This window comes from Saccostrea cucullata, unplaced genomic scaffold, assembly GCF_032062105.1.
Source record: "Saccostrea cucullata isolate Sc308-1 unplaced genomic scaffold, CSIRO_AGI_Scuc_v1 ctg1429, whole genome shotgun sequence".
NCBI lineage: Eukaryota > Metazoa > Mollusca > Bivalvia > Ostreida > Ostreidae > Saccostrea > Saccostrea cuccullata.
Genome location: NW_026930191.1, coordinates 13,323 through 35,740, shown reverse-complemented (window position 1 = coordinate 35,740; position 22,418 = coordinate 13,323). Strand labels below are relative to the sequence as shown.

At 31.1% G+C, this 22,418-nt stretch overlaps 2 protein-coding genes across 2 annotated transcripts; both read left to right on the top strand.

Moving 5' to 3' along the window:
- Positions 1-4,349: 4,349 nt before the first annotated feature.
- LOC134283202 (uncharacterized) lies at positions 4,350-9,549 on the top strand. Its single transcript, XM_062765651.1, has 7 exons — positions 4,350-4,397; positions 4,653-5,802; positions 6,033-6,178; positions 6,429-6,619; positions 8,614-8,768; positions 8,920-9,025; positions 9,392-9,549. Exons 1-7 carry the CDS (start codon positions 4,350-4,352, stop codon positions 9,525-9,527), a joined length of 1,932 nt encoding a protein of 643 aa, XP_062621635.1. The 3' UTR covers positions 9,528-9,549.
- A 9,539-nt stretch (positions 9,550-19,088) lies between these two features.
- LOC134283198 (ceramide kinase-like) lies at positions 19,089-22,051 on the top strand (the record flags this gene model as incomplete). Its single annotated transcript, XM_062765647.1, has 7 exons — positions 19,089-19,731; positions 19,879-20,058; positions 20,215-20,340; positions 20,453-20,516; positions 20,680-20,825; positions 21,492-21,713; positions 21,833-22,051. Coding segments are annotated over exons 1-7 (1,033 nt in total), but the record flags the coding sequence as incomplete, so codon positions are not given.
- Between the last annotated feature and the right edge of the window lie 367 nt (positions 22,052-22,418).

The following is a 22,418-nucleotide window of genomic DNA, read 5'->3' as shown; positions in this document are numbered from 1 at the left end:
TCTTATTTATGTAGCAATATACCCCTATCAATTGCAGGTAATCTCTATGGGGTTTATGTATTGATGATTAGATATGCAAGAGCATGCACTACGTACGAATAATTTCTAAAACGAGACAAATTATTGACAAACAAGTTGACAAAATAAGAATAAAATTTCTTGTTTAAAGTCATCATTTTGCAAATTCTATGGTCAATACAATTTTTATTTTAACGATATGTCGCTTAAGAGGCGACATATCGTTAAAAAAGGAACATCGAGGATCTGATTTTAATGAAATTGTTATTTATTTACACACTTAATTGTCTTCCTATTTCTCCGTTATTTCCCAATCATGACAAAGAGTATATCGTGAGCGTGACTGGTTGACAAGAACCTGGCACCTGATCCCACGTCTATTGTCTTTAAAGGTCCATGTTTGCTCTGATCTTGATTTGTATTACATGTATTTAAATTGACTGTTTGCCTGATTGCTGATTGTAATCTTCATATTTAATAAGTAAACAATCTTGTCATCTTTCTCTTAACTTAAATCAGCTTCTGTTCGCTTAAACTATGGAAGCTTCACCCTTGCACCACAAAATCACAATATAGAGCCTTTTTAAAAAAGATTCATTGTTTTAAAATTGTTTGCACCTACGTACCCCTTGTATGTTTGTATTTCTATTTTAATTTAGAAATAGAAAATAATATCCATCACACGACTAGTTACATGTACATGACTATTTATACCTTTTTTAAAGTGAGGTCTTTAAAGAAGAATTACTGTAGATGCCTTAGAAATCCTAGATTGGAAAATAAATAGAAAGAAATGTCATGTTGTAAATTTTGAATTTACCGGCTGGCAGTAAATACAAAATTAAGAACATGACAACTTGTCATGTTGTTAATTTTGTATTTAATGCCACCCGGTAAATTCAAAATTTACAACATGACAGGAACTTAAAATAAATCAACAAAAATTATTAAATATCTGTGCTATTGTTCACTTGTTGATAATAATTTTTTTACCGTTCCTTTTGGTAATAGTAATTTTGGGCAAATATTTAACACATATTAAAATATCAACAACATATACAATGTCATAACTGTTTCTCTTTTGATTTTTTAAAATTACATTATAAAACGCCAGTAATCTGTCTTTTTTAAAATGGTGATAAAACAGAAGAGATCTTTTTATTGATTCTGCACAGTTTAACAATACCAATAGAGAGATCTCTTTTATCAGCATTTTAAAAAAGACGCATTACTGACTTATTTTATCTACTAGTATGTCTTAAAAATGTCCGCTTTTAGACTAAGTCATCAAGCTTTATTTAAACTACACTGAACAAGGATCATATTGGTAAAATCATATGGTTATTAATGTTCTTTACATATTTGCAAAGGTTCTTTCCATAAATACTGCCTAACTATTTTGAAACCCCAATGCTTTGACATGTTTGCTGAAAACCTTTTAAAATGAAAGCAACATAGTTCTGCAATTGGACATTTCCTCGTTCAAGGAGTAAAAAGAGACACACACTCCTATTTCATTTTTTTTAATTTTCAGAAAAGGCAAATAACATAAGACCTTATAACTTTTGATCTATTAAAAATTTTATTTCAAGAAAAGTAAATATAAGTAGATCATTTTTTTTTCATTTTGGCTGCCAGTTAAGATTTTTTAAAAGATTGTGACATATTTAAAAAAACGTGCCAATCTCATATTTATGTTACTTACTTTCTTGAAAGGTTATGTTTCAAATCTTTTTTTAATAAAAAGAAATTCTTTTAAAAACGAATTCCAAGTGTGAGAAAATCACTGAATAACCTTGCATTAACCATGAAAATAAAGTTTTATTTTGGAAGATTATCAGCTGATTGATAATAAATAAAGATATCAGAGCCATTGTTTACATGCTGATAATACTTTTAATATCGTCACGTTGTAAATTGCAACTTTTGTTATCGTCACGTTGTATATTGCAATGCAAATAAAAGTGGACAATAACGTTTTGGAAGGTATGTGTTTTTGATCTTCATTTTAACAAGAATAGATATGGGTTACCCCATATCCAAAGATATTCGACTTTTTGATTTAATATGTTTAACAGTGTTTAATGACGTTTATAAAAATAAAACTGCACTGTCTAGATATAGAACTTGTGTAAATTTCGTGATCTGTAGCATTACGGTCACCCAGTAACCATGCTAACAAACAGTACACATTCCTATGTCCGCAAAAGTAAACACACGTTGGAGTTGTCATTTCGATGGCAAGATTTCATTCTTAATTAGATCACATGAATACAAATTCTGATTAATAAAAATTAAACGATATCACTTTAGAAATCCCCGCCAGTTGTTTTGTTACACATTTTACAGGTACTCCCCCTATGTGTAGTTTGTCTACACACGTGCAGGAATCTTAGGGATAAAATTCCGTCATTTAACATACTACACACACAGAATGATTTTTTTTCTCTAAGAGGAAACTATATGATTTAACGAACAATTAACATGATTTTACTACAGTTGTTGATATAGTATAATCAATTCATCAGTGAAAAAATATCAACCGTGATATATTCTCTGTTATCAAACATGTAAAAAAAAAAAAAGGGCTGAAATAAAATTAACATTTTTTATTTGAATTTAGGGGGGAAAGTGATCTTTGGAAAAAATAACATTAATTTTGTTTCTTTTACGTATGACATACACAACATTATTCTTATCATGAACAATTATGTTGTACCTACTTATTAACGATGGAACTATTTTCTGTTGAACAATTTGTGTGAGTCTTACAGTAATATATCTTGAAAAAATGCACTGACAATATATTAAAAAATCCAAAAATTCTATAAACATAGTTCACAATTGAGAGTGTATATATATACACGTAGAATATTATTAGATTGTCTGAGACATCAGTTTCATATTTGAATATTTTACTTGAAAAGGACGTTAATAGTAATCTAACAACCAAGCTCTATGATAAATGGGATGACTTTACAATTGTCAACTTCCCTTACTTATGCAGCAATATCCCTTCATCACCTGCATACAGAGTCTATATATCTCAATTGATTCGATACGCAAGGGCATGCTCTACGTATGAACAATTTCAAAAAACGTACGAGGTAAATTATTAACAAACAAGTTGATGAAGCAAGAATATTAGCAGTCTCGTTTAAAATCATCATTTTGTAAGTTCTATGGTCGAAACAATGATCTTGTCAGCAAATACAATTTATCATTGAGTCAAATACTGACTGACGTTTTTCATACTAATTGTTAGTCCATTATTTATACACTGAATTGACGACGGTTTTTTCCGTTATTTCCCGATCAAGGAGCACACGGCTGGTGTGACCTGTCAGCAGGGGATGCTCTCTCCTCCATAGCACCTGATCCCACCTCTGATGTTTTGGAGATCCGTGTTTGCTCTGCTTCTATTTTGTATTGTTTTATGGGCTTTTGTGCTTGAATACTGTTCGTTATCTCCATAGATTTCATAGTAAGATCTGTTCAAAATCTGTGAATCAATACAATTATTATTATCCTTATACAGCCAAACCTAGTCGGTCATCAAATTGAAATGTTTAATATCTTAAGTATTTAACACACCTTACTGGATAGCGCAGAGATAACAGAAGTCGAAGTTTTCAACTCATTCGGTTACGTTTCTCGCCTTTTTTGTCCGGAGAGGGTCCATGATGCTCATTTTATTCGGCGATTAGGGTTCAATCATACCTTAACACCAAAGATAGCATTAAGAATGACATACTGGTGTAGAAACGGAGACAAAACGCGTTTCGCTGATAATTAACACGTCGCTGAAAATAGTCTCCTGTGTTTAAAGGAGATACACCTTTATTTTTTTACGGAATCCATGTGTTTCGTCTTTTTCTGCTTTTGACCGTTCTACTTCTGTCCTTTGGACCTGTCACAATTACCAGTCGTGAAACGGATAATCCAGAAGTGCTCTGGATATCGCCTTTTATGATTAAAAAACGTTCGGTCCGTTTTTAATATGTTGGATCGTGCATTCAATTTAAAACAGTATTCACTCGTTACTTAAACGGTGAAGTTCGTTTCCTGACTGTTAGTCTGATACTCATTTAGTTTTTGTCTGCACTTTAAATGCAAGAACCTATATATAAAAGCGACCGGAGACTACTTTCATCAACGCATAAACAGAGAATAAAGTTCCACCGTTCTCGTTTCATTCGATTGACGTCCGTGGACACTTCTCAGGAATTGATGACTGAAAACTCATTGAACCAACAGTTTTTACCATGACCTTGTACATTGTATTTTATTTTTTTTTTCTTTTAGCTACCTGAGTTTTCAAATATATGAAAATGAAGATTGCAATCTACCTCATCTTTATCACAATTAAAGTCTCTGGGGTAATATTTTAGGCATATATCTAGTACTTGTATCGCTTATTTCTGGACATTTTTTGAAAAAAATTTCAAACCTTATTTTAATTTACACTAATTTCAAGAAATAATTACACGTACTATAAACTGCTAATCGAAAATAGTAAAATATGTCAAAACTTAAACAAAACAAAACAAAAAAAAAAACATCAAATCGTACAAATCTATTTTTACTAATTTTTTTTTCAACTAAATAATTATATATTTTTCTCATATAAAAAGGAAAAATACCATGAATCTTGGAAAGACAATGGTGTGCTGAAATATGTCACTACCTTTACGTCAGAAGATTTGATTCAACAGAATTTTTCAAAATCAACCAGTGACAGAGTCATTATTACAGACAATCCTAAGCAACTTTCAACATCACATGCCTCAGTGAGTGAAATATTTTCCTCAGGAGTTCGTCAAAAAGAGACAGAAGCTGTGAATTCTCAAGACAGTACAGGAACATTGTCACATTCGGTCGTTAATATATCCCCTGTACAACTGACCAAAATTGTTAAAGCTTCTTCTACGACAATTGTTCATGGTAAAACTTTTGACGTTTCAAAAATTATAACAGAAGATATCGAGAAATATACAAACAATCGTCAACCTTTAAGTACATTATTTTCCTCTCCTTTGCTATCGAAGGTAACACTCCATGTGCAGGCAAATAACACTGAAGAAAGAAACAATATCTTAGAACAATCAACAACCTCTTCACCAAGTTCAAAAGAAATTTCGACAGTTATCCCAACTAAAAGTAAAACATCGGAGACAAGATCGACCACAAGCACATCGTCAAATCAGCCCCAGAAGAATACCCCTGGTAAATATCGGCCAACAGTAATCGACCACAAATCAGATACAAGAACAAGAACTCCTTCAACATTGACAATTACATCAAGGAAGAAGATAAAAACTACAAAAGGGGGCAGAAAGCAAACAGTTTGGGGCCCAACAGAGACCCCTAAACAAAAACACGTTTCAAAACATTTCAAAACATCCTTAACATCCAAATTTTCTTCTACTTCTCCAAAGTTTGAACAAAAAACTACATCAAAAGAGAAAACTTCCCATCCAGACTCACAGCATGTTTACTCAACCATGAAAACAATAATGCCACGCACGGTATCTTCGAATTCGTCAGTTGTTTTCACGAAGATTTCATCAAAAAGTCGAATTCCTCACATCTTAAGCACGAGAAAACACTTCGAGACAAAGTCAATCTCAAGCATTGTCACCAGATCACAGAAGCATACAAATCGTCAGGATTTTCTTACGACATTAAGGCCTCAGTACCGTGGAGAAACTAAGATTCTGATTAACGAAATCGTTATATCTCAGACAAAACCAAACGAACAATTCATCGAGCTTAAGATTTCAAGTAAGGAAACTTGAAAATTCATACAAATAAAAGAATATCAAGACCTTCTGATATATTAGCCATTTTAAATGAAAGCATTTTCTTCCTATTCAAAGTATTTTTACAGCATCATTATCCCGAATTTTCCATGAAGTTTTAAGACCACCTGCCGCATATAATTGTTTATGAAGATCTTGAATTAAACTTGCATTAATATCTTTCGTATCTAAACCAAATACTTACATTTGTAGGTGATTTTACTCACGATCTTAGATCGTATAAGGTTGTGGTATTCAGTGGAAGGGGCGAAGTGCTATCTACCATTGATATGCATGGCAACACCGGAAAACAGTACAAAATCCTGGCGAATGAAGATATTCATGTCAACATTCGAAAAGTAATTACTGAATAACTTATTTTTTTTTTAATTTGTTAATCATAACGAGAAGCTATTTTGCTTTTTTAACTAAAAACAGTCGGTAGAGATGTCGATACAAAAATGTACAGTGATTCATATCAAAAATACAAATCTGTAAAAGGGTACATACTAGTACCAACGAAATTTCAGCGATGGGATCAGGTGCCTAAGAGGAGTAAAACTGTTTAAGCATAGACTATAGACTATTAACGCATTTATTGAATTCTAGGAACTAGAAGAAAGGAAGAGCCTTGCAGTGGCTGTTTACCACCGGTCAGAGTCGGTATCCAGTGATATTACAATGCACAGTAAAGGTGTGATGGACGCCATTGTTCTGACTGCCTATGACGGCAAACCTTCCAATCAGCTGATGCAGAATCTTATGAATGACAATGTGTCACCATTTCATGTATCTTCAAGGTAAGGATTCTGATGGAATCTTACAATTACAAAAATGACAATGTTAAGGTACGGAAGCGTAAATGGCTCTGCACTTGTTGTGTTATAACTTTGTATATTGTCTTATATTTTATCGACTTATCAACATATAAAGTGTTATATCAGTCCTTATTTATACACATATTTTGACACACTGTATTGATATGTATTTACATAATTGAAGTCAATTTCTTTTGTTCAATAGATTTTATTGCTTTAAGTTTTATCGACTGAAATATCATACTGATTTTCAGATATCAATCGAAAAAAGATATTAAATCATGTCAATATAGTATTGTCGATATGAAAAATTAAATATATAGTTATATCGATATAGAGATATGAATACTTTCGAGAAGAATTTAGAAAAAAAAGTGTTTTTGAATTAACTTGGCGGGGGCGGGAAATCTAATGAATCTTCACTTTACTTAGGAGATATTATGTACCATATATAATGGCAATGTCCATGTTTTGCTATGGGAAACCTAAAATACGTGTCGAATAAAAAAGTAAAATAGGAGGTGCACAATGGCAATATGTAATAAAGATGCTGTGAAAGTTTCATTAAATTTCACTCAGTAGTATAAGAGGAGTTGCGGATAAAAGATAAAGCGTAACAGACGGACGGACGGACGGATCGACAGAAATCCCGATTACTATATACCGTCCCACTTTTCAAGCGGGGGTATAACTAGAGGTACTGTGAGCAATGAGCTCACAAAATGATACCCCCCCCTCCTCCCATATGAATATAATGGCAGTGTCCATGTTTTGCTCTGGAAAATCAAAAATATATGTCAGATTAAAAAGTAAAATAGGAGGTGCGCAATGGCAATATGTAATTAAGAATCTGTGAAAGTTTCATTAAATTTCCTTCAGTGGTATGAGAGGAGTTGCGGATAAGAGATGGGTACCCCAAAGAGTAACAGACGGACGGACGGACGGAAATACCGATTACTATATACCCTCCCACTTTTCAAGCGGGGGTATAAATATTTGAAATAGGGAGAGACATCAACAGTTAGATTATATGCATTGTCATAGGGAGTTATTGTACCCAACACCCCTTTTGAAGAGGGAATCTGATATATTCTATCCTGCTTCACTGCTTATATCTCTAGAGTTCAGTGGGGGATTGTAAATCGCCAATAAATATTATAAAAGTAACACTGATTATGTACTTTGTAAATGTTTGATGTTGTTTCACTCTGTGGTATACATAAGAAATAAAATAATTTGTGATTTCAGCCAATCTGTAAAAGCTTAGTCACAAAGTATAAAAGAGGAAAGTGTAGTGTCAGACAAATTAAATATAACTTTTTGAAAAAAGCTGGATGAGAGACACAAAAGGTACCCTTGTCTTCCCCTTTTCAAATTGGTGATCGGTACAATACCCCCCCCCTCCCCATGAATCTAACTTTTAATGTGTCTCCATCCCCCTTTTACAATATACTATTTAATTTGATTCAGCCTTTAACTGCACACGCTGGCAAATACATGGTACATAAGCCTTCACTGAATCCCGAGTGTTGTGAAGGTTCATTAGAATTCCCGCCCCCGCCAAGTTATTTATTTAAAAAAAACTGTATTCTGACTTCTTTATCGCAAATATTCATGAATTAAAATCGATATAACTATATCTTTATTTTTTCATATCAACAATACTATATCGATTTGATAAAATATCTTGTTTCGATTGATATCTGAAAATCAATATAATATCTCAGTCGATAAAATTTTAAGCAATAAAATCTAATGACCAAAAGAAGTTGCCTTCAAGTATGTAAATACATCTCAACACAATTCAAAATATGTGTATAAATAAGGAGGTAAAACACATTATATGTTGATAAGTCGATAAAATGTAAGACTATATACAAAGTTAAAACACAACAAGTGTAGAGCCATTTACGCTTCCGTATTAAAGGGAATGCTTTTTATTGAATATTTTCTAAAAACAAAAAAAAACTTTTCAGTGCATTAAAGAATGGTGGTTCAATCAGTCGCTGTGCGGAAAACCATGTTCGTGACACACAGGACTTTATGGAATTATCGAGACCGAAGGCAACAAGAGGATTCCGAAACATGAGATGCCCTAAAAACATCCCAACACCCAGCAGTAATTCATTCGGTAAATCAAATTCGTAGGAACGAAAGCATTTTAGCCTTAAACACAAGAGAATGAAAACATGTTATTCTAAAAAAGAAATCAAGTTTAAAGATATGAAAATTCTGATTTTTTATACATTTATTTTTCTCTACACAGTAATATTTTTCTTCAGATAACGTGAAGATGACCTTAGCAGTAGTGATGTCCTGTCTGGCCTTGTTCCTTGTCATCGTTTTCTTCGTCGTCATGATGATTAAACATAAGCAACGACAGATAAAGTATATAAAATTTGACATATTTCTCATAGTTCTCTAGAATAGTGAAAAAGAAGTTTTAATGAATTAAGGATTTAAATAAGAAAGTATTGCATGACTCACAATAAGATTATACCTTTGGTTGGGTCTGTCGATTAACAGGGGATGCTTACTCCCCGAAGGCACTTTACTCTACCTCTAGTTCAAGGGCTTTCGTTTAAAGCAATTATATGTGTATTGCTATTTTCGATTTCTAGATATCAAATAAATAGACTGCAATTGAATCATTTCAATTCACATTGTACTTTGTTTTTCCAAGGAAAATATGAATATTCAAATTAATGATATATGTATGCATACGAATCATATATAATATTATATATTTTTCAGATTAATGCAGTCCTCTCTTTGGTTAAAAGATGACGAGGACGAGGATGTCGTATTAAAGATGGGATCCGTGACTTTTGACGAAAATCCAGAGAATCCGACATTCAAAAACGACGTCTATTTGACAATAAAATCATGAAATATTTTCGAATTTTAATTGGAAAAGAAGGAGACGGGATGATTTGTGAACTTACATACAGTGAATGACAATAGATATGTTAACATTGCTTGACCAGTTCTGTGCCATAATGCAAGAGTTGACTTTATTTCTCAATTCTTTCATTCTGATCAACTCTTATATTGAGAAATGCACCTTGAATGTAACATTATATAGATTTTAGTTTCCTAGTACACTGTATTATCATTTGTACCAAAGCACTTCCATTTTTTATTCACCTGTGATTCAAAAATAAAAAAAAAAGAAAAGGACTTGGACTCTTTCAAATACTAGTATCTCTTTTAGATAATGCTATATGTCACCTGATCATGAAATAATAAAGACTTGTTCCATCTTTTTCGTGTATCTCTTTACAAAGTTAGTATAAAGCCCGTCAAAGAAGACTAAGATACAGTGTAGTCTCATTAATAGTGGCGCTTCTCCTTTTAGACAAAATTTATATAACATTATATCAACTATGTAAAAGTAATACAGAAACTTCATCAACCCGAACCGGTTTTCTTCGAAACACAAGCGTCCAACATTATTGGGGTATTTCTTTTCCTAATTATCAATACACACAGAATAGCGATCCCTGGTGTAATTGCTAAATTAGTCATTCAAATACTTATGAAAAGAAAGAAAAACAAAACGAAGCGAAACCTTTTAAAACATTCCTAATGCGTTGGGTGACGAAGACAATCAAGCAACCAATCCTTCAGACTTAATAAATAAAATCGGAGATTTTACGGTATTTTCACCGGGAATTGAAAAGGCAATGGCAATATAAATGTATCTCCGTCTGCACAATATCGTGGTTCAAAGCACATGACTGCATTAATTTCCATTTTTATGTGGTTTAATACAGCCAACTAATAATGTATAAAATACATTTGTTGTGATATTTTTTAAAGATATCACACTCTAAAAAGAAATTGAACTTTTAAAAAACAACATTTTAAAAATGCACAATGATTTCAAACAAGGTTGGCAAGAAAATTGTTGATATAAAAATACATGTTATCGTCTATTGCGTTCTATTAATTCTGTATGACAATAAAAAGTGTGACAAAAACCAGATCTCTATGATGAAAACTTTTATTGATCTGTCAGTTGTAAAATTTCCCAAAAGTTTAATGCATAAAATGAACCAAGTTCTGTATTTCTTTGATAAAATGTAAATATTGGGGAAATTTTTTTTTATGGAAATTAAGGTATAATCCGATCATGCGTTCATTTATTTTTGTTGTGAGGAGGAAGGTGTCCTATTTTTAGAGTTTAAATATAAAAGTTGATGAAAATTGTTTTGCAAGTATAAATTACAAATACATGTAATCAAATGTCTATCTGTTTTGAAAGTATAAATTAAATGCAAGTGAAAATACTTTTACTCTTTTTTACTTGTATGCAGGGGGAGAAATTCCTTGACCTTTCAATTATCGAATTTCCTTATTGCTCTAAGTTTTGTTGATTATTGGTTGCGGACTTCTCGATTGACAATCTTCACACATCGATTGCAAAAAAACCTGAAAAATAGACCATTGAATCATCCATTCAAAAATAACCTGATGTATTTCATCTGCAAATCACGACCTTTTCTTTCCGGGTACCATACATTAAATGTTAATAAAGTACAGTACTCCATTATCAAAAGTTGATAGGACAGTTATGGTTTGCAGTTGATTGAACACTGTAAAATGTTAGGCTAAGTGATAATCATAAATTGTTCAAACTACCATCGATCCGATAAAAATCACCAAAAACAAGCAATTTATTTACTTTCAAAGTGTATATGAAATAGCGTTATTGACTAGAAAGAGTAAAAAAAAAAATAGTTTTTTAATGAGAGTATTTAGATTTTATTGAGATCATCATATGGATTAAATCCCAAACATTTCATAGCAAATCTATTTTTTGAAAAAAGGTCGAGAAGGTCTGGAGTAGGGTTCTCTGCTCAGGCACCTATGTCAAACCCAAGACAGCGGACTGATAGTGAAGTATTATGCATGTGGAGAGGGCTTATATAGGCTATGCCTGCTGCCCAATCCATTTATGTAATTATTACATAATAAAAAATGTTCCAGTCATATCAAGTATTACGCATATATATGTTATACTTCCTTGCATGCACAATATATAAAAAATAAAACAGAAGCTTCTTTTAATTTGTCTTAGTGTTTAATATAGTTAAACAGCAACCGATCAAGTGTTTTACCACCTTTGGGCTTCATCATATCCTCCATGGCACCTGATCCCACCTCTGATCTTTTTGGAGGTCCGTGTTTGCTCCGCTCCTATTTTGTATTGTTTAATGGACTTCGGAGCTTGAAAATTGTTCGATATCTCCATATATTTCACGCAAGAGTTGTTCATCTTTGCTCTGCAAATCAACAACAATTATTTTTTTCAAACTTGACAAGAAATTTATATTATGTGAATTTTTTTTCTACGTGACTGACTACATTTGAATTGATATGTATGGCATGTAAAACGTTGAAATATTCAATCTTTTCCAGTTATATTATATAATTCTTATTTGTATTCTATAATTTTTCATTTCTAATAAAACCTTTATCACCTGCATACGGAGTTTATATATCTCAGTTGATACGATTCGCAAGAGCCTTTCTAAAACGAGGTAAATTATTGACAAACAAGTTGATTTCAGCAGTTTCGTTTAAAGTCATCATTTCGTAAGTTCTATGGTCGATACAATGACCTTGTCAGCAAATACAATTTATCATAAAGTCAAATGCTGACTGACTTTTTCATACTAATTGTTAGTCCATTATTTTTTACACTTAACTGACGACGGATTTTCCCGTTATTTCCCGATCATGACAAGGAGCATACGGCGGGTGTGACTGGTCGGCAGGCGATGCTCACTCCTCCATGGCACCTGATCCCACCTCTGATATTTTGGGGGTCCGTGTTTGCTCTTCTGCTATTTTGTATTGTTTTATGGACGTTGATAATAAATACTGTTTGTTATCTCCATATCCTTCATGAATAAGTTTTATTTGTATTATATATTTTTCCATTTGTATTCTATAATTTTCTATGTATTGTAAAAAAAAAAAAAAAAACATTTGAATCGTATTGTTATTAATTTGCATTCTTTAATTTCTTACTTGTATTATAAAATTTCTTATTTGTATTTAACATTTGGATACAATACAAATGAAAGATTATCGAATACAAATAAAAAAAAATACAATACAAATAATTAAATAATTAAGAAATTATATAATGCAAATGGAAAATACAGAATTCAAATGAAAAAATTTACAAATGGAAACGTATAAATTTTAAATACAACAACAAAAAATATACAACACGAATGGAAAATTATAGAATATAAAAAATCATTTCCAGGAGAAATATAGTGTTTTTGTTTGTATCATGCTTCTTATGTTATATAAACTTACATAAACATATATTGTAATTCAAATTTATTCTTTCAATTTTTATTTCAATTCTTTGCATTACCGAATTATTGGTGTACATAGGCGTAATATTTATTCTTTACACTCGCAGAGTCTACATTGAAAATTAGTTAAGTTCAAAAGTTCACAGAAATAATCTTAGCAATGTGACATCACAGTTCCTCTTGTTTGAAAATAAATTCACTAATATCATCAAGGAAAGTGTCTCTTGCTATAAAGCCGGATGATTGGACACTTCTCTGGATGGGAATAGCAACGGAAACTGGTTTGTCAAGTGGTCATATTTTCTATATGACCTCATTAAGATTCACTCTGCGCAAGCAGATTTTTTGGTTACAGTAAAAAATCCACTTTTATCACTGGCTTCTCATGACTAGATTTTCTTTTGTTGTTCTTCTTGTTCTTGTTTTTATTTTGTTTATTATTATTTTTTGGGGGGAGGGTGGTGTTTAATTTGTAATAAGATCTACATTTTATTACGCAAAGTAATATGGTAAATTATACGTATGAGGCAGTTTATTGAAATATAGGGAAATATCTTCTCTAGACCATTTTCCATCTAATGATTCACAACAAATTAAAAGAAAAAAATATTTTTAATCATGGCAGAAAATTTTGTTTTTGTATATAAACATTAAACGCTCTAAACATACGGATGCTGATATCTCAATCGAAACTCTGACTTACACTGAATAACATCAGCAATTGGGATAAAACATTAATTAATTCATCAGTTGTAAATTTACCCATTTATTCACTTTATAAAACTATATAAATAAGTGGAAATAATGGGGGAGTTTTAATGGGAATCAACGTATTTACATGGAACTTGATTCAAGCGTTCATTATAATATAATTTAATTTTAGTTGTAACACGTCATTTGATTGGATAAAAGATTTAGAATATATCGTACATCATATCGTATAACATACTAGTAAGTTGCCTACGCCACAATGAGTTACGTCAAAACGTATTACTCCGCTTGACGTTACTTTTAAATTATGCTCAATATGAAGCCATTATCTACACTGAAATTAAATCATTATGAGTGCAGTATGCTATACGATATAACATATAACAATGTACGCTTTTTATGAACCACTTCGCGGTTTTTAAAGCGCAAACTGCCCCAAGTTATGCTATATCGTCTGACATAGGTTAAAACAATGCTTTATTCCTCAAACAGTTGACCTAGTTGCTTTGATACAACCTATTTTTGTGTAGAAATAAAGTTGAGATATTTTATAAGAACAATTTCAGTTCAAATCTATATTTTAGCTCGAATTAATTGTATTGCAAGCATACGAAGAAATGAAATATTTCTCTTTGTTTTGCAAATACTAAGAAAATCGACGTAAAATTATTATATTTTTTTCCCTTTTTTGATGTCAATATGCCAAATATGCGAGGGAGAGAAATTTCTTCCAATTTCAAATATCCAATTTCCTTATTGATTCAGGTTTTCATTGATTACCGGATGTGAATTTTCCGATTGATAATTTTCACTCAACTATTATAGATTAAATAAATGAAAGTAATATTAACAATTCCAAATGAACCTGGTGGTATTTTAAATTGCAAATCAAGTTTATTTCTTTCCAGGTACAAATAATAAATCGCATTGAATTGTAGTATTCCATCAAACTTTAAAAACAGTATTTTAAAATATTCAAAGCATACGCAAGTTTAGAGTTTTGTCAAATGTAATTTCTTCATGGTCAAACGGCGAGATTTTTCGTGCAAAATTTTCCATGAAATTTCGTTTAACTTCATGTTGAACAGGTGCATGTACTGCGCTGAAATAGTTTTTAAGCTGACCTGTTTTATATTTATATAAAGCAGAATTTATTTTTAAATAAAATATACACGAGAAGAGGAAAACCTGTTACCTTCAAATTGCCATAAAGACATATCGACGTTTTATCAATTAACAGTAGTTATTTTCATTCGTATGTCGATTCAATATATTTCAGTGAACTTGAAAATAAAAACACCACAGAATATGGAAGATTTGTTTCATATTTAGATAATTTACTAGCTTTATAGGTATTGTCCATGAAATTTTTATTTACCCGAACATGACAAGATGCACACGTGGAGAGTAGTTGACAGGGCATGCATACTCCTCCATAGCACCTAATCCCTCTTCTGGTGTGTTTAAAGTTCTGTGTTTGATATTCTCCTAAATAAATTCGTATTGTTTTAATGTACTTTGAGCACAATTACTGTCTGTTAGCTTTATAGCTCTTATTGTATAATTATTATAAACCCACAGAGTAAACGATATCCTAAGGGGTAATATAAAGCATCTTAGACCTCTATACTAATTTGTTTTCTGAAAATATGGAAATACAGAGTATACAAAGAACTCCTTTCAGAGGAAAATGTCACCAAATACTTTCAAATTCTCTGAAAATTTATCTGAGTGTACGCATATAAGCTACGGATACAAGCACTTAAGAAGAAGCTCCTTTACTTTTTTCAGAAAACGGTTCAAAACATCACTGAATAATTCATTTTCAAAAGAAGCACACATTTTCCTTTTTCAGAAAAAGATGTTCTTACAGCCAACCCTTAAAAGTTAAGACAAGTATCTAATTTCAAAAAGGTTAAAAAAGAAACATGAAGATTTACACTTTTATGGTAATTGTATTAAGAGTACCTGGAAGGAAATTACCAATGGAATCTCACTTCTAAAAAATACAATACTGCACTGCATAATCAGTAATAAATCAGCAAAGATATACAAGTGTTTTTTTTGAAAACATTTCACTGGTTTTCACGCTTTCTGCTAAATAAGAGTGCTTTGATTTAATTTGATGACGCTGGCATTGCCAAAAACTGAATAAAGTCCATATATGTTAATTGTAAAAAAAAAAAAGTGTAAGATAAGGAATAAAAAAATAAATGGAAGCAATACACGTTTGATAAGCTGTCTCTAGTATGCGATTTAGTAAGATTAAAAAAAATTGATGTTTCAATATTTCTGACATTACAAATATCAATTTCTTCTATTTTTGAGGGACATATCCCCCTCATTTTAATTTAAAACAGAGGCAAATAGATGTAATATACCTACACCTTTGAAAGGTTTACATTTAAATCAATGATTTATTGAGTTTTAGTAGGGTAATTTTCTTATCATTACCATTCTGTCAATAAAATATTGTTCCTTTGTTCGCATTTTATCAATTTAAAGGAAAATGATCACAATGATAGGAAAAAAAACCCATTCACAGTGGATTATCCAAAGCATGACCTATATTCACATTCATAATTAAATTCAAAAATAGATGTTATCTAAATCCGTGGAGTGTCATTAATTTTTAAAGCTAAATTAAAGCTAAATTATCCTGTAATCAATTCTCAAATATTGTGGTTTAATTCTTTAAATATTGATACAAATCATGTGGTGCAAAATGTTTTGGTAAATGTATTATTTTTCAACATAATCTACATGTTTTTTCACGATTTTTGTCAACCTCTTCATATAAGAGTGTATTTTTTATTAATATTTAATGAAAAAAATCACCTGTCCCAACTCCCTCTATAAAGTTGATGTTTTAATTAAGAAATTGCTAGAGCAGTTTATTCAAAAGGTTTGAGAAAATTGCACAATATTACATATAAATTGCACAATATTTAAAAGATTAATTAGTTTTCTCCTAGATTTATGCCAGTAATCACATCCTTATCACATCCTACATTTATGGAAAATATAATGATGTGTAGAAGCAAATATTTTTGTATTTTATTTGAACCGGAGACATTACATCTCATAGGTATACAATATTCATACATAAGATTTGTACAGGCTATATACGATATACATGTATTAATTACATAACAATATCATTTAATTATTATTTAGAACAGATGAGAAAAATACAAATATTTGCCCAGGTTACATAGTTCTACTCAGTAGCTGTACTAATTTAAATACTGATGGTTTTTTAAAATAATAACACTTAATATATTTAATTCTAAGTTCTTCATATCGAGGACATTTTAATACAAAATGAAATTCGTCCTCTAACCTGACATACATATTTCACATTTTCTATCTTTTCTTTCTATATTACTATACCTTTCCCTTTCTATTCTTAAATCATGAGCTGATAGCCTTAAACGACTGATAGGTATTCTATACTTAGAATGCAATGGTTTTCTTAAATAAGTCTGTAGTACAACATTATCCACTAAATGTTGAATAGAAAATATTTAGGAGAATTACAAATTCTTGCCATAATTTCTTGTTTATAACAGTCATACATTCTTTGAAATATAATGTTCAGAGTATTATTATCAATACAATCACTACTATACATGTCAGCTAAACCAAGCCTTTGGAATTCCTTCTTAATGTTTACAATCCATTCATCATTATTTTCAACCATATCTTGATAACATGCTTGTAATATACAATTATCACTGTTTTTTAACTTCATATTTCAAAATTTTCTTTTTCCTTTCAAGTATAAGTGGAAATCTACCTGATTCACAATAAACTGCATCATTACTGGTGCTTTGTCTGAAATAATAATTTAAGTCATTTTCTACGTCTTGACCCTTGTGAAATCCCCATACTTCAGCTCCATAACTCATAACACTGTTAACATAAGTATCGAATACAGCTAATTGTGTTTCTACGTTAAAATGCAGATCCCTGATTTTACTATTTACACCGTACATAGCTTTTTTACCTTGACATGAAAAATGTTTCTGTATTTCAGCAAATTTTCCATTCTAATTAAATAACATACCTAGATAATTAAACTGATTAACAACTTCAACATTGCAACCGTTGTATGTCCAACGTTCATTTTCCAGTATTTTATGACTGTTGCGAAAAATTAATATTTTTGTTTTTTCAACATTAACAGTTAGATTCCACTCCGTTGTGTATGTATATAATGCATCTAACATTCTTTGTAAACTCTCAGATGAGTCAGATATCAAAACAGTATCATCTGCATACATCAGTAAAAATATATTTATCATCTGCAGTTCGATTGATGGACAATTATTTGTACTAAAGTGACGTTCAAAGTCAAAATATATCTACAGAAGTGAATATTATAAAGATACTAAATCCTACTTTTTCATTAAGAAATAAAATGTGATTCTTTGGAAAAGATTATACAAAAAATGTAGAGCGAAGAAAACATGATTGACAAGAAGTTAAAATACAAATCCAGTAAAATGATTATATTAAAAGAAAGAAGAATTGCTGGAATAAGTCTTAATTTTAAAAATAACATTGGCGATAGAAATCCCCTTTTCAATGAAATGATCGTAACATCTCATCATCATTTGTTGAGTTTAAAACTTTTTACAGTTATCTTTTAATGAGCTTAGGTAACATTTTACTGATATGTTAAAGCAATAGAGGAATTTTCTAAAAAAAAAATTTTGCAGCAAAATTGTAATTTTTCCTTTCAATGCGAGGAAAAAAAGAACATTTACACACTTTTATAGTTCATAATTGCGATGGAAGAAATATTTTTAAGCTTTGATTGAACAGAAGTATTTTTTCCTAAACAATATAATACTTAAAAAGTCTAAATGACCATAAAGGTTTCAATTACATGTCAATACATATAATTTTGTTTTTAATTAGAGCTTTCTAATTAAAAAAAAGATGTGGAAGAAATAATAATTAAATCAATAAATCCAAGGAGCAGGAAGTAGAAAAATATCAAATACTTTTCACCAAAATAATAATAAAAATAAAAAAAAAATTAATCATCAAAAATTCATGCATTATCTTTGCATAAGAGGACAGTTATTTGAATCTGAATTTGAATGTTATCTGTTATGTTCCCATTAATATTTCCTTCTGCTTTAAAACAACTAGAAATACGAACTATGAATAGATATATATAAGTAATGTCTTCAAGTGAGCAAAGAAAAAAATGTATTCTTGAAAAGATAAAAATTCTTACAAGGGTAGAAAAAAATGAAGGACTCTTAGAGCCGCTTTTGTGTAAAATGTTATACTAGGCCTTGATGTTATTAAAACTTAATTTCCTTCTATATTTTCATTGATAAATACAAGAGAGAATTTAAAACAAGGAAATGTTGTAGTTTAATGTGAATGAAACTCTATATGATAGTCAATTTATGTTTGACAGTAATCGACAAATGATTTTTGAGGAAAAATGGTATATGAAACTCAATGACGAATAATTCATCTACTTGAAGAAAAACGAAGAAAACAATGTTTAATGCAGAAATGAATGTCTTGTACTTTGACTAAATTTTGATATTAACTTGAAGAGAACTTTACTTCAACGTCGAAAATATGTCAAATTCTGCACTATTGAAATCTATCTAATAATCTATACATCTCGCATTAAAAAATTTTCAGCATGCATGGCTAGATTACGCAGAAAACAAGAAAAGGGATTTCTTCAAGATGCATATCTAGTATCATAGGTAATGATTAATATTGATTTCGTGGGATTATTGATAAATAAACCTCCGTTCTTTTTTAATCAATAGAGTCATCATTAGAACATATAATGATAATTTTCAAAGCTTAAAATCCATGAAAACTCATCAAGTGGGCACTATATGGCTGAAGTGAATTATGGGAAAAACCAAATACAATGTACTTGTTTATAATTGTATTTTACAAATTATTTGGTAATAGTATTAAAAATGTGGTTGAACGATGCAGATGATCGGTTCACCTTCCGCAACGCTCGTTTATGTTACAAATCGTCTTCTTTAAACTGTAGGCAAAGTTTTTTCTTTTTCTTTTCTTTTTTTTTTAAACCAGAATGCAATAACTATGTGTAAATGACATGAAATATCAATGTAATATTGGTATAAACTTAAGAACTTGTAAAATGTGAATGTTTTTTTCTCTTTCATTTTATAGGGGAGATTGAGGAAAGATTAATTTTGCGAAGTGAAGTACAAAGACATAACGGCAGTGCTTCTTTGGAAATCGTTTACGTCATTGAGAAAGACGCGAAACTGGCCGTGGGAACGATTCGACTTCCAGGAACCGAAGAAAAATGTCTCGAAATTCAAAAGGCTCTTGAATCATCAATTGGAGGTTTATAATTTCTTTCTCAAAATTGCATTGTTACCAGATTTTTAAAAATAAAATTAAAAAAATTCACCTATTGCTTTCAGTTGTTTTTTCATATAAAAATTTTGAAGTTTCTATTTAAAAAAAAATATTAACCATTTTTTATTAACTTTTTTGCAGGAAAGACACCAAAGCGTTTACTGGTTTTTATAAACCCTAGAAGTGGGAGCAGAGAAGCTGAAAAAATCTACAAGAAGAAAGTACTACCTATTTTTCAGCTGTGTAAAGTTGAAATAAACAAATATGGTAAGCATAATATAATTATTATTCTTCAATGTTGCAAATTTTAAGAAGAGAGGAAAGCATGACTTCCGATAGACTTTTCATTTCCTTATTCTCGGTTATTCTTCTTTTTTAGTGACAAACAGAGCCAACGAAGTGAGGGACTGTTTACTCAGTGAAAAATTGGATTTATATGACGGGTAAGTGTTTCTCAAGTTGTCCACATCAATTACCCACCAATCATCTCTCTTCCTCCCAATAACACTAATAGTACGGCACATTTGAGCTTTAGTACAAAATGGAAAAATGTAGAAATTGTCATAATTAGTAATAAATATTGATTAAAAATTTTCGTTTTTTCAGGGTGATAGCCGTGGGTGGGGATGGAATTTACAATGAGGTTTTATCTGGATTAGTAGATAGACAAATGCGGGATGTTGGACTAAACCCAGATGATCCAGAGTCCAAACTTCCACAACTCAACCTTCCTATTGGAATAATTCCAGCAGGTAAAACATTAAAAATAAATTAGTTTTATTATTGAAGAGTAATACATTACTAGAAAACATGTTTAAACAAAATGAAACTTGTACAATTATTCCCCTTAAGAACATAAGACTCCATGCGTTAATTATGACACTAAAAAATTACCTTGTTTTCATAACGAAATTAAGAAGTTGGTAAGATTAAAAGCCACAAAGTGTAAAGAAGCAAAAGCACAAGACATCATTTCTAAAACGATTAGACGGAAATGCAAGCCTTCAATGAACGACCTATTTTAAATTGTTGGAGTGTTAAATCAACTTACAGCATAATTGAAGTGTTAAGCACAGCAGGAAGTTTAACACGACAATGAAATTGACATTATCTTAAGAGCCTCTACTTCTTATTGTGAAACAGAAAATTATGACTGTTTATTTTGTTCGTTTGAGAACACAGAGTATGACTGTCTCCACATGGATCTCTCGAGGGATACTAGTTAGTATTCTTATGTTCACACATCCTTCGAAAGAAATTCTTATGTTTGCGTTATCATTTCACAAGGCGAAACATGAATAGAAATAAACCAATAAATTAAAAGGAATCGGAACATATGCAATACTCTTTTTCCTTTTTTTTTTCCTCTAGGTTCGTGTTTAGAAAAAAATGAATACATATATAAACATTCTTTATAGGATCAGGAAATTATACAGCTTGGTACCTCAATGGAACAAAATGTCCAAAAACTGCTGCGATAAGAATCATGATGGGTGACTGTGTTGCTACCAATGTTGCAAGCCTTCATCAAGGCAACAGGTGCGCGGGCTACTCCAGTCTCATTCTCGGTTTCGGGTTGTTTGGAGACGTCATGAGAGATTGTGAGAAATACAGGTGGATGGGAACAAGCCGATTCAAAGGTAAAAAAAAAACCCATAACATTCACCAACTGTTTTAAAGGTTGAGTCTTCTGGCACTCATGTAAATAAAAAGTAAATTGAAAATAATTTTTAAAAATTCTTTGTTGTACATTTAATAGTGATTCCGGTTGGTACAGTGCTGAGCAGACGACCAGTGAAGGTAGCAATATCTTACATTCCCGCCGAATCTAACGTTAACAGTGAGGTCAGGAACGAAAGAGCTCCCAAACCAGAATTTCATCGCCAGACATCTGTACCTCCACCCAGATCTAAAACCGTTGTAGAGTCTTTCAAGAAGAGAACATTTTCTACCTCTGACATTCTTGAAGCACCTTCAGGTATTAACATAAATTCTTAAGGAAGGATATGGAGATAACGAACAGTATTCAATTTCAAAGTCCATAAAACAATACAAAATAGAAGCAGAGCAAACACGGACCTCCGAAACATCAGAGGTGGGATCAGGTGCCATAATGAAGTTCACTAGAATTTTTTATTTTCATTGATTCAGAGTTCTATCTGATCATAGGAAATCATTAAGGTCTTCCGTCTTCACGGAAGACCTTATAGTGATTCTACTGTTTCTTATTATTAAGGTCTTCCGTCTTCAGCGGAAGACCTTCTTGTTATTCTTAGGTTTCTTTTTCACTTTTATTATTATTATTATTATTCTTTTTTTTCTTACCGATTTTGTGCACGCGATTT